Source organism: Poromitra crassiceps, assembly GCF_964638095.1.
Source record: "Poromitra crassiceps genome assembly, chromosome: 4".
Classification (NCBI taxonomy): Eukaryota; Metazoa; Chordata; class Actinopteri; order Beryciformes; family Melamphaidae; genus Poromitra; species Poromitra crassiceps.
The window spans coordinates 16,458,103-16,471,095 of NC_139626.1; the positions used below are offsets into that span (position 1 = coordinate 16,458,103).

Here is a 12,993-nt window from a genome sequence, read left to right on the forward strand (position 1 = left end):
CTTTTCTTTTCCTGTATCTGAGTTTGTTCGTTTTTGTGTGTTCTGAAAAATTGAAATTGCAAAATAAAATATATATAAAAAAACAATAAAAACACGCGTCCACCATGTGTGTGTGTGTGTGTGTGTGTGTGCATGCGTGCGTGTACGTGCGTGCGTGCAAGCATGCGTGTGCATGCCTGTGTGTGTGTACCTGGACACATTAGCGTTGTCTCGTATGCGTGAGCAGCATAGCATGTTGGGGGTCTTCTGGGATACCAGGACTCTGATCTGGTCCACAGAGCTGCTGAGCTTCAGGTAGGCCAGGTACAGCCCGGGGGCCAAGCGTGGCACACTGCGCCGCGCGTACGACAGGAGGTCCTGGACGGAGGGGGGCATACATGAAGACACTTTATTTGACATAAAGTAATGCACTTCGTAATGACATTTATAACTAATAAACCTGCACACAGAAACACATGACACTGGGCCTTTATTTTGAAAGTGAACAGCTTTGAAATTGTGGATTCTTCAAGTCCTCTGATGGCTTTTAGGGTGCAGCTAAAGGTGCTGATTGTGGCAGGTTTGTGTTATCTGATGATGGTCTAATTGTTCTTTTTATTCCCTTTTTGTATTTCTTTTATTTTCATTTTCACTTTCACTTTCATTTTATTTGTTTAGGATGGTTTTATATCAATACATTTTTTCTCTCTTGTACGATCCACTCGTGACTCTGTTCAAGCCTTCCGGGCTCGGTATTTGTTTGTTAATTTTTAATAAAATAAAATAAATCAGAAATAGAATCAGCTATATTGGCCAAGTTTGTACACATACAAGGAATTTGACTCCGGTTTGCGTGGCTCTCAAAGTACTCACACAGAAAAAAAAAGTATGCACAAGTTAAAACAGACAAGGCATGGGTACATTTAAACATTTGCACACACAAAAATGTATTTATTTATTTATGTTACCTTTATTTTACCAGGTAGTCACTTGAGATCAAAGATCTCTTTCACGAGGAAGACAAGATAATGACACTAGCTATTATATACAATAAGTGTGGTGTGAAGTGTCATGTACATGTACAGGATATGTATAAATAAGTCACACAGGATTGTAAAGGCTTATACAGATATGGTTCCACACAGTTATTTCCACAGTAAGCATGAGCTATGTGTTCTTCATGGCTGGTTTAAGTGTTAATCGGAGTGATGGCCTGTGGTTAGAAGCTGTTTTTGTATCTGGTGCTTTTGGCGTGCAGTGCTCTGTAGCACCTGCCAGAGGGGAGGAGTTCAAACTTCAAGTTTAAAATCCAATCTAACCTGTATGGTGATAATGAGGATGTCCAGGGCGTAGGGCTCCTCGGGCGTGGACAGAGACTTCCTCTGGCTCTGCAGTTTGGTCACCTGCATCCACTTCCCGCTGAAGAAGGCTTGTTGGCTCTCCATGTCGCGCACGGTGACCAGCAGCACGTTGCCATGGCGATCCTTGATGGGTTCGTAGTGGACCCGCCCCAGGTTGTGCGTTCCCAGAAGGTTCTGGAGGCGGAACAGGTAAACGGCAGGGCTAGGTATTTGGCCAATAGGCCATTTTTGCTACTAAATTAAAAAGAAAACAACAAAATGAACAGTAAGTCTGACCTGAAGCTGCCCGGCGGCTGTCAGCATCTTGTGTCGGGCCTGCAGTGTGGACGAAGACGACATGGAAACCGACATACTCTGTCTCAACCACCGCACGTCCTCCCACATACAGGACAGCTAGAGAGAGAGAGAGAGAGAGAGAGAGAGAGAGAGAGATCATAATAATAATACCTTTATTTATATAGGGCTTTTCAAAACAGCAACAACGACTGGCAGAATTCTGAGTGGGGTACAGTCCTACTTGGTACCTTGGTGAACCAGAGGAAGTCCTGCATGAGCGAGCTGCTGTAGGAGTCGTCCACCTCCACGATGGGGACCTGGTCCTCTGCCGTCACCAGCAGGCTGTCCTTATGGTAGAACACAGCTGCCAGGTAGACCCCCCTGCACAGGAGCCAGTGGTACGGCCCATCGTCAAACACAACCTCATCATATGAAAGTAGTCGTTATAGAGAGCCAAAGTCACGCCCACTTCCGGGTTAGACAATAGAACATTTCACTCGGACAATTATACATATACTGTACATATATACCTTGGTCAATCTGGGAACCCAGAGTCTATCAGTCTGACAACAAAATAAGACCACTAATAAGACAGAAGGCTGATATTTCGGGGTAAACAAATGAGTCCATGTTGGAGAAGATTGATCTCTATCTCACTCCAGCAGTATTGTTAGTTATAGTAGTGTTTCTCCACAATAAGTAGGAAGCTAGAGTAAAAACATTAGCCTGGTAAAAGCCCAGGGCAGGCTTTTATAGAACTTACAAAGTCCTGCCTCATTGTAACCGACCAATCTGGTGCGCTGCTGACAAAACAGTAATGGCTGCTCCCATGTCTCTGCGGCTCCCAAAGCAACGAGCGGCAACGTTAACATTCGTAAACACAGCCATAAGTGCAGTTATTGCAGAAATAGACTCAATAACAACAATTAAAGGAGAAGGAGTATGATGCACCAGTGGAGTTTCTCCGCGGAAAATATGTTTTTGCCGTTCTTCCGACTGGATTTGGATGTGACTGGATCTGACGCTGATTGGCTGAAGGAGCTGTCTGTCAAGGCAAGTACTTCAATCCACTGAAATGATGGATCCACAGAACCAAACAGAATGTGAGTTCATGGATCTGGATGGTTTTAACTAGGGATGGGTATCGTTTCATATTTTTCGATACCGGTGCTAAAACGATACTTCTAAAACAAGTACGGGTGCCTGAAACGGTACCTAAAAAAAAAGTTAAAGCATATTTAAACCTATTTTTTATTTAAAGAGGCTATAAAGAGGATTTCAAACAATAATTTGATGTTTTATGCCCTAGAATGTTAGTGAAGGTGCGTGCAGCGCCCGTTTCGGAGCACCGGAGGGCGGGTATTTCACTCAGCAGCTCGGGCATGGCACCTAAATCTGGGTTGCAATTCGGTACCGGTAGTATTGGTTGTGAAAGTACCGATACCATATTGGTACCTTGTTTCGGTACCCAACCCTAGTTTTAACCAGGCTAAACATCCATCGACTATAATGGATGATGGATTGCAAAATTCATCTGCCACTTTTAGTCGTTATTTCATCTGCTAAAAGTGTGTGGCAGTGGACACATTTACCAGCAAGCAAAAACCAAAAATCAGCATTAGTGGTTGGTGTTAATTTACCAGTCCTACAGCTGTAGAATCGGTTTGGTCTCACTAAAGGCCATGCGGTTCTTTTACCATACATTTTTTGGAAAGGTAACATTTATTAATACTCAGTTAATTTCTCTCCTAATGGCACTTCCCTCCCCACTGGCACTTAATTAATGAATCGATTAATTGATTAATTAATTAATTTATGGCACTTCCCTCCCCAGAGGCTTCCTTCTTTAAACGTTTTGAACAAGGCTAATTAATTACCTTAATTTAAAGGTTAACAAATGCTGAGAGGGAGAGAGAAACATTAAGGGACAGTTTATACCGTAATGGTGCTGCATGCATGGCACATTTACAGCCGATATAGCAGTGGTTCCCAAAGTGGGGTACGCGTACCCCTAGTGGTATATGGATGTACTACACAGGGTAATTGAGAGACAAGGGAAAATTGAAAAATGGAAGAATAAATCTTGAAAATAAATGAAACGTTAAAGGCACTAATTGCAACGATTTCACCACATTTCTTATTTTGATGTAATCTTCAAAAGATGGGTTATCATTCATTCATTGTAGGGATGTTCGATATTGGCTTTTTTACCGATATCCGATAATGTCCAACTCTTAATTTCCGATACCGATATCAACCGATATCAACCGATACCGATATAAGCAGGCTTTTTTTCCACCAAAATTTCACGTAACAAGTTACATAATGTAGCTTAATGTAGCTGAAGAGTTTAATATATAATATGCATGTTGTGTTAAAGTTGTAAGTGTTAGAGAAGCGAGCTTGTGACCAGAAGGTTGTCGGTTCAATCCCCGGGACCGGCAGGATAAATCTGGGTGGGGAAAGTGAAAAGGCAGCGCTTGCCCCTCCCTCATTACCACTGAGGTGCCCTTGAGCAAGGCCCTTAACCCCAACCGCTCCAGTGGAGCTGCTCAGTGGCCAACAGATCAGACTGTGGTTGTACTGGTCAGCTTCCAGGTATGAATGTGTGTGTGAATGTGAACAGGGCACTCCTGAAAAAGAGAGCATTGCTCTCAGTGAGACTCCCCCTGTATTTAAAAAAAAAAAAAAAAAAAAACATCGGCATGAAAACCGATACCGATATTTTCCGATATCGATTTTTTTTATGCTAATATCGGCCGATAATATCGGTAGGCCGATAATATCGGACATCCCTAATTCATTGCATCAGATGCTATAGTTGTATCTTGTAGTTTTCTCAGCAAAATGTTGTAGTCGGGTAAAGGAGGTACTGAAGCCCAAAAATTTTCAGAAGCACTGTTGACAATGGAAGTGAATGAAACGGAACAGGACAGAAACACAGCAGAAATAGATACAGACCTTTTGAGTGTTTTCACAAACTTGTTGGAGGAGTTGAAGAGGTGTTTGAGACTCCTGGAGACCGACTGCTTTCTGCTGGGGTTCTGCAGCTTGGAGGAGTCTGAGAGAGGAGAGGAGGAGAAGCAGGCAATCAGCAAAGAAATCCTCCTTTCATTATTCTATCTTTCATCTACCGGGGTTCCTACAGGCAGGAGTGGAAAGAGTACAAGTAAAAAAAAAAGTACTGTTACTTTGTCAACATTTTACTTGAGTAAAAGTAAAAACTACTTTAATTTAAAATGTACTCAGAGTAAAAGTTACTTAGTTACTTTTTTAAGGTCTATTTCTCATTTTTTTCAAGTTCATCCTCAACTTCAACCAAATCCGGATTGGATTTAGGTCTGCAGAAGTGTTTTCTAACTCATTTATCTCCATCTCCTTTGTGAACCAACAGGAATACTCCTGTTGCCTTCTGTCTGTCGGTCTCTCTGTCTGTGTCAGTCTTGTCTGTCGGTCTCTCTGTATGTGTCAGTCTTGTCTGTTGGTCTCTCTGTCTGTGTCAGTCTGCCTGACTGACTGTCGTTCACCTTCTGGTGAAGTGTCGCAAAGCACTTGGTACAACTGATGCCGGTTCTATGGGGATGATTTGGGCCAATTTGTTTCAATCACTCACTTTTTGGCTCCATGGTAAGACAGAAATGACCATGCCTGGAGTGAGAAGGGGCTAGTTTCCATCAAAGACCTATACATACAGTAGATGGTAATTTTGCATCCTTGGATCTACTGGAGAGGAAGGTCGAGTTGCCCGGCCGGCACGAACTGGCTCAGATTCCTGCAAATCAGGAATTATGTTCAATCAAAGATTCACACTTTTGAAGAGCTTCCAAATGAACATGCTTTTTTCGATGTATTGCTGAGCCCTCCTCACTCCAAGCATCTTGTATCTAGATTTGTATGTCTGAATGACAACTGCAACACGACCTCTACCGAGAGGATTAGAGGAGCATGGCAGGGGGAACTTGGTATTGATTTATCTGATATTATATGGGAAAGAGTCTGTGTCTGTGGTACACCTCTGCTCAGTTAATAGCAGACACCAGCTGATCCAATTTAAGGTCACTCACTGTCTTCACTACTCCAAGCACAAGTTACACAGGATCTTCCCTTCTGTCTCGCCACTGTGACACGTATCAGGTACCAGAGGGCACTCTGTCTCATGGCTTCTGGTTCAGCCCTTCATTAACGGGATTCTGGGCCAAAATATTTGATTGGTACTCTAAGGCCTACCAAATAACCCTACAGCCGGAGGCAGAACTCGCCATCTTCGGCTGCTCGGAGTCCTCTCTGAACTTCCCTACAGCTGTGCAACAATATCTGACACTGGGGACAACTGTCGCCAAAAGACTCATTCTAAAGGAATGGAAGTCCTCCTCTTCACCTTCTTTTCAGGTGTGGCTGATGGACATGATATCCGTTGTATAGATGGAGAGACTCAGGTCTCTGAGAACCAACTCGCTTAAAAGGTTCTCAAATATCTGGGTTCTGGGACCCGTTTTTGGGCTACTTTGACGAGGTTAAGAATGACTAGTGACTGAGGATGGGGGTAACGGACGGCTCGCTCGGCGGGTGTCTCATGGAGCCCTTGTGTGAGATCTCATGCCCATCGTCTCTTGCAGGTACGTGGGCACCTTGTGTGGGATCTCATGCACATTGTCTCTTGCAGGTACGTGGGCACCTTGTGTGGGATCTCATGCACATTGTCTCTTGCAGGTATGTGGGCACCTTGTGTGGGATCTCATGCACATTGTCTCTTGCAGGTATGTGGGCACCTTGTGTGGGATCTCATGCACATTGTCTCTTGCAGGTATGTGGGCACCTTGTGTGGGATCTCATGCACATTGTCTCTTGCAGGTATGTGGGCACCTTGTGTGGGATCTCATGCACATTGTCTCTTGCAGGTATGTGGGCACCTTGTGTGGGATCTCATGCACATTGTCTCTTGCAGGTATGTGGGCACCTTGTGTGGGATCTCATGCACATTGTCTCTTGCAGGTATGTGGGCACCTTGTGTGGGATCTCATGCACATTGTCTCTTGCAGGTATGTGGGCACCTTGTGTGGGATCTCATGCACATTGTCTCTTGCAGGTACATGGGCACCTTGTGTGGGATCTCATGCACATTGTCTCTTGCAGGTACGTGGGCACCTTGTGTGGGATCTCATGCACATTGTCTCTTGCAGGTATGTGGGCACCTTGTGTGGGATCTCATGCACATTGTCTCTTGCAGGTATGTGGGCACCTTGTGTGGGATCTCATGCACATTGTCTCTTGCAGGTATGTGGGCACCTTGTGTGGGATCTCATGCACATTGTCTCTTGCAGGTATGTGGGCACCTTGTGTGGGATCTCATGTACATTGTCTCTTGCAGGTACATGGGCACCTTGTGTGAGATCTCATGCACATTGTCTCTTGCAGGTACATGGGCACCTTGTGTGGGATCTCATGCACATTGTCTCTTGCAGGTATGTGGGCACCTTGTGTGGGATCTCATGCACATTGTCTCTTGCAGGTATGTGGGCACCTTGTGTGGGATCTCATGCACATTGTCTCTTGCAGGTATGTGGGCAGCTTGTGTGGGATCTCATGCACATTGTCTCTTGCAGGTACGTGGGCACCTTGTGTGGGATCTCATGCACATTGTCTCTTGCAGGTACGTGGGCACCTTGTGTGGGATCTCATGCACATTGTCTCTTGCAGGTATGTGGGCACCTTGTGTGGGATCTCATGCACATTGTCTCTTGCAGGTATGTGGGCACCTTGTGTGGGATCTCATGCACATTGTCTCTTGCAGGTACGTGGGCACCTTGTGTGGGATCTCATGCACATTGTCTCTTGCAGGTACGTGGGCACCTTGTGTGGGATCTCATGCACATTGTCTCTTGCAGGTACGTGGGCACCTTGTGCGGCTGGTAGCACCGCCTTGTAATGTTGAATGTTGACGTTTGTATTTTTTTTTACTTTCTTTTCCTGTGTCTGAGCCTGTTTGTCTTGTTCGTTTACTGCTCTCTCTCTATCAAAAATGGAAAATACCATATTGAAAGAAAAAAGAACAAAGACTGTCAGATGAATGGCTCTGGTGCGTACTGTATGCCTAAACCGGAAGTGGGCGTGACTCTGGCTCTCTGTTTGTGTCAGTTTAGGGGTCCCTGCTGCTCTATGGGTCCAACACATTTTATTTTGTCTGTCTCGTTCTGTGGGGGAACACAGCTCCCTGTGTGTGTCCCACAGACACACCCCTCTCTCGGTCTATGCACCGCATGAGCACGCACGCTTGCGCACGCACGCACGCACGCACGCACACACACACACACACACACACACACACACACACACACACACACACACATCATAAATTAAGATAGCCAGGCTGCTACATGAGTGGCTTGCTCGCCCCTCTATAGTGGTGGCATTGTACAAACGCTGATTAATTTCACACATTTATTTTTGAACATTGGTTCTCCCAGAATACACTCTGTAAATATACACCCCGCAGAGCGCGCACGCACATACACACACACACACACACACACTATGGTGGGTACAGTATATATTACATTTGTACACACACGAGGAGAATGAGTAATTGAGCGTACACTCCAAACATCAATTCAAACACACACTATATTTTTTCTCCGTTTTTCGACTGTGTCCCAAAGCACGGTGACAAATTCTCAAAAAAAGGCTGTCTTTCTACCACACCTTGTTTGTGTGTGTGTGTGTGTGTGTTTTTGAGGCTGGCAGTGACATCATAGCTGTTGACTCGGACTCGGTTGAGTGACAGTGCTTTTCCCCCCTCTTTTGCCACACACACACACACAGTGTCTCTCTCTCTCTGGGCGTACCACATTAGCTGTCTGTGTGCTCTGAGCCACTGTCAGCACCGGTTCAGGGTGGCTCTATGAAACCTTCTCCCTCTCCCCGTATTTTTCTCTCCATGACTCCCTTCACATTCCTATCATTCCTTTCCCCTCCTACCAGTGAACGTGTGAGTTACGACACTTGTCTTTTCTAGGGACTTTTTTTTGGGGGTGTGGCCAAACTCATGCCGCAATTCAGCACTGCACTCTGTCGGGTCTCCAGCAGCGCACCCCCCCCCCCCCCCCCAAGTTTGAAGTCGAACGAAGAAACGGTTCTCGAGATCCATAGGTGGCACGTGGTATCGCTGTCGCCCCACAGCTAGAAGGTCCTGGGTTCGATTCCCGCCTGGGACGCTGTGGACGCTGAGGGTGTCCCCCCCCATGTCTTCAGTGCCTACGGCTCAGGTGGGTTATCTCGTCGAAAGGGCCTTTCTATGTGGAGTTTGCATGTTCTCCCAGTGCTCCCTTAACCTGACGCTGCCAGATGGATGAGTCAGGTTAGTGCTCCCTGGGGTTCCTCCATATATAACTCCCCACTAAAAACATGCAGAAGATGGTCATCTGACCAGTGATGGTTGGAAGAAGTTGGTCCCCGGGCACCTCACTGCAGCTGCCCACCGGTCCTGGCCTGAACCATGGAGGATGAGCCAGGATGGGTCAAACGTAGAGGAGAAATTTCACAGTGCCTCCAAAGCATGTGTGTGTGTGTACTGGCTGTCGTGCACGTGTGTGCATGCCACAACGGTGTTTGTGACAAAATAAAGACGGGGTTTGTCCATCTGATTTCATGTTCTGATTGCTCCAATTGCACAAAATTCAACAGTGCACTTCAATGTTGAAGTTCCGCTCACACAGATCAAAATGAACTAGTTCATGTTCATAGTTCACAATTTTGAAATTTGAGTTTCAAGTTCACAGTCCCAAAAAATGAGCAGTTCAGTTAATTTATTCGTTGTTGTTTTTTGCCACCGTTTTTGAACAAAGCCGTCTGTTCAGGTTAATTGGCTCTCCTCTGTTCAGGTTAATTGGCTCTCCTCTGTTCAGGTTAATTGGCTCTCGTCTCTCCCGGAGCTGAAACCTCAAACAGACATTGATTGGCATCAGCCAGAATGTCAAAGTAGGTCTTCCCCTTTAGAGAAACTTTCCACTTTCAGCAGACAATTGTGGAAACAGCCTTCTAGTGTCAAACTCAGCACAGACATCATTCTGCACAGTGAAGCTCAGACATCCAACTGAAGGAACAAGAAGAAAAATATCACATCTGTCCATCATCCATCCCTCGAGTCATTGATCACGATCAAACTCAAAATCAATCTAATTCTGACACTTAAATCTATTGAACTCGTTCATCCTCGCTCTGATGATGGAGGCTGGAGGGATTGTCAATCAATATGGCTATAACACAGTATATGTCTGACAGATTGTGGAGCTGACATTTTTGTGACCTTCTTTCCCTGGACTGTGTGTGTCCGGAGTGTGTGTGTTCCTTAATACAACTGTTCAATTAGCAGCAGAATAAATGTCACATGGTCTTCCATTTCAAACCACTTCATTATTTTACCACAGGGCTGTCTGGAGAGCAGGAGCTGTTTTCCACCTGCAAAGTGCATTATGGGAAATGGCTAATACGGGTGGAGAAATATCAAACCGGTATCGGCCTCAAAAACGACATACTGTATGTATCACAAGTTATTATTTTCCCACTCTTCAAAAAGCACAAATTTAAAGGTATACTATGCAGAAGTTCCTCTATCCTCTGCCTGTATTTTGTTATTTTCTCATTGTTTTTGCTGGTTGGGACGTTTATGGGCTGCAATGTTTTAGTAATGTGTCGCCCCCCAGCCAATTACATCGCACAGAGCAGACCGCATTATTCAAACGAATCCAAGGAAAATACATTTTTTGACTGATGTTTTTATGTAAATTTGTGCATTTGTTTTCCTTAATATTGGTCTCCAAACAGATCATGACTCAATGCAAATGGAATGGACTATTACCCCCCTCCAGTCAGTTGGTCTACTGTACCTGCATAACAGTTGGTGTTATATTTCACATTTCTAAAAACGGCTGTATAGTCGTACATCATCTGATTCTGCGCCAAAGAACTTACAATGATAAGAAGCGAAGGCTAATAATAGCTTGTTCCCCTGCAGCATCATGGCTGCAACGCTGTGGTCAAAAAAGCACAAGAGCTTCATCTCTTGGCTTCAATACTCTGTCTGCACTACTGCCGGGAACCGCTGTAACGTTAGCTTAGCTGTAACGTTAGCTTAGCTGCAAGCTGATGCTTACAGCTCAACAACTGGCCAATGGATTTCACCCTCTCTCTCCCTCTCCCCTCTCTCTCTACATCTCCCTCGGTGTGTATGTTACTGTGTGTCTGCCGAGTGGGATGATTTACAAAGCAAGGTTATACAGTTGACATACTAAAACATATAAATGGGCAGAATCCAGAATGGATAAACGTATTAAAGATTATTTATGTACCGGTCCATGGGCTGCCTTGGCATGTCGTGTGTGTGTGTGTGTGTGTCAGAGAGAGGGGGGGGGTCTGTCAACTGAGACCCTAAACTGCTGTGAAGGGGCATTCATGGAGCATGCTTCATTTCTCTAGTTTAACACTGAGTTAACCTAGACACACACACACACACACACACACAGACACAGACACACACAGACACACACACACACACACACACACACACACACACACACACACCCCTGCTTACAAATATGAGAATATGAGACAGACAGAAAGACAGACAGACATCTCAGACAAAGATTCAGAAAATGACCAAGTGGCAAATTAAAGTGTTGATGTAGGTTTGATATTTACCTTACGTTTTTTTTTTACTGTATTTATTTGAGAGTTCAACACAAACATCAACTGTCCACAGACAGGACTGATTATGTACATGTATAGGTCATATTACATGTACATGTACTGTATAGGACATGTCCTGAATCATCTCAAAAGAAAACACAAAAACACACATGCATTGGTAATGCCTTTGTGTTTTTTGTGTTTTCTTTTGAGTCTCCAATAGGAGGATTTGCTACAGGTGGTGTAGCAACATGCTGATGGTATTTTAATCTCTGGTCCTGTTTGAAACACAGTCACTGAAGAACTAAATCTAGGAAATGAAAATAAATAAACTGACAGTCCTTCAAGTCAGTTTTGGTAGAGCACAAAGTCCTTCATCAGTTGTGTTAGTGGTAGGGAGTGGACTTGGTTCAGGCGATGTGTGCCCAGCACTTGGCGGATCCGGATCCGACACACGTGGGCCAGACTGCGAGGACATCTCTTGGCCTCCAGAAAGACCCCTAGTGCCTCGGGATCCGCCCTCTCCTCCAGCTGTGCCTGCTCACAGGTCACCAGAGCCGGGTCGGCCCCGTGGTCCAGGAGCAGCTGGACGAAGGCCCCCTGACACCTGTTATTCAGCACCACATCCAGCAGGTGAGAAGCCACGTCACGGGTCAGAACGCCGGCCTGGAGCAGCAGGCAGAAGCAGTCCAGGTGGTTGCGTTCAGCACTGATGTAGAGAGGAGACATCTCAGGGGTGTCAACAGGAACAGCACAGAACCTGATGAGTTCCTGCAATATGTCCAGCCTTCCATCACGGGCACCCCAGTAGACCGTGGTGAAGTATGAGCCGCGTCTTCTGTTGGGGTCGGCCCCGGCTTCCAGGAGGATCCGGACGCAGTCCAGGTGACCCTTGTCAATTGCGCAGTAGAGAGGTGTCATCTCATCCTCAAACTCATCATCTAGCTCTACCTGAGCACCCTGGGTAATCAGGTAGTCCACACAGGCAGCATGACCCCGCCAGGCTGCGAGCCCCAGAGGGGTTCTGCTCCAACAGTACGTCCCAAAACTCCTCTCATTGATCCCCCTTGTGAAGCGCTCTTCCTGCAGCAAGCTCCTCAGTTTGTCCAGGTCTCCTGCGTAAGCGGCATAGTGGAGCGGCCTGTCATGCCCTGCTCGAGCAGCCATTGTGTCTCAAACAGAAGCTTTATGAAGGGACAATTTGTTCGACTGACATCACTGATGACATCGCTGCCTGATGACATCACAATTGTTTGAGTGACATCACTGATGACATCACTCACTGATGATGTCACTTACTGATGGCATCACTATCGATCAAGTGACATCACTGATGACATCGCAATTGCTCGAGTGACATCACTGATGACATCACATTTGCTCGAGTGACATGATCAGTGATTTATGACATCACTATGGTAGTGACCTGGCCACCAGGCTGAGCCATCTAGACCTGTACATCTGTACATCAGACCCTATCACTGTCTGTGACATCATCAGTGATTTATGACAGTGTGCCATTGTGACATCACTGATGATGTCACAATGTCTATAAGTGTGAAAGCGTACAATATGCAAAATATTGCTGTAGCGCCCCCTGTGGGTGCATTTTTGTATTGTTTCCCCCGCGCACCAGATTGATGCCAGACCCTGAAAAGTGTTTTGACACATTTTGGAGGTGATCGGAGCAACGGCG

At 45.6% G+C, this 12,993-nt stretch overlaps 1 protein-coding gene across 1 annotated transcript in view; it reads right to left on the reverse strand.

Moving 5' to 3' along the window:
- Window positions 1-12,993, reverse strand: part of ankfn1a (ankyrin repeat and fibronectin type III domain containing 1a) — a gene marked incomplete at both ends in the record, with an annotated part of 74,304 nt that overhangs the window by 22,931 nt on the left and 38,380 nt on the right. The window contains 5 exons of the mRNA XM_083635787.1: window positions 191-357; window positions 1,299-1,514; window positions 1,617-1,733; window positions 1,865-1,997; window positions 4,578-4,677. Coding sequence (XP_083491913.1) covers window positions 191-357; window positions 1,299-1,514; window positions 1,617-1,733; window positions 1,865-1,997; window positions 4,578-4,677 — 733 coding nt within the window. The remainder of the gene's footprint in view (window positions 1-190; window positions 358-1,298; window positions 1,515-1,616; window positions 1,734-1,864; window positions 1,998-4,577; window positions 4,678-12,993) is intronic.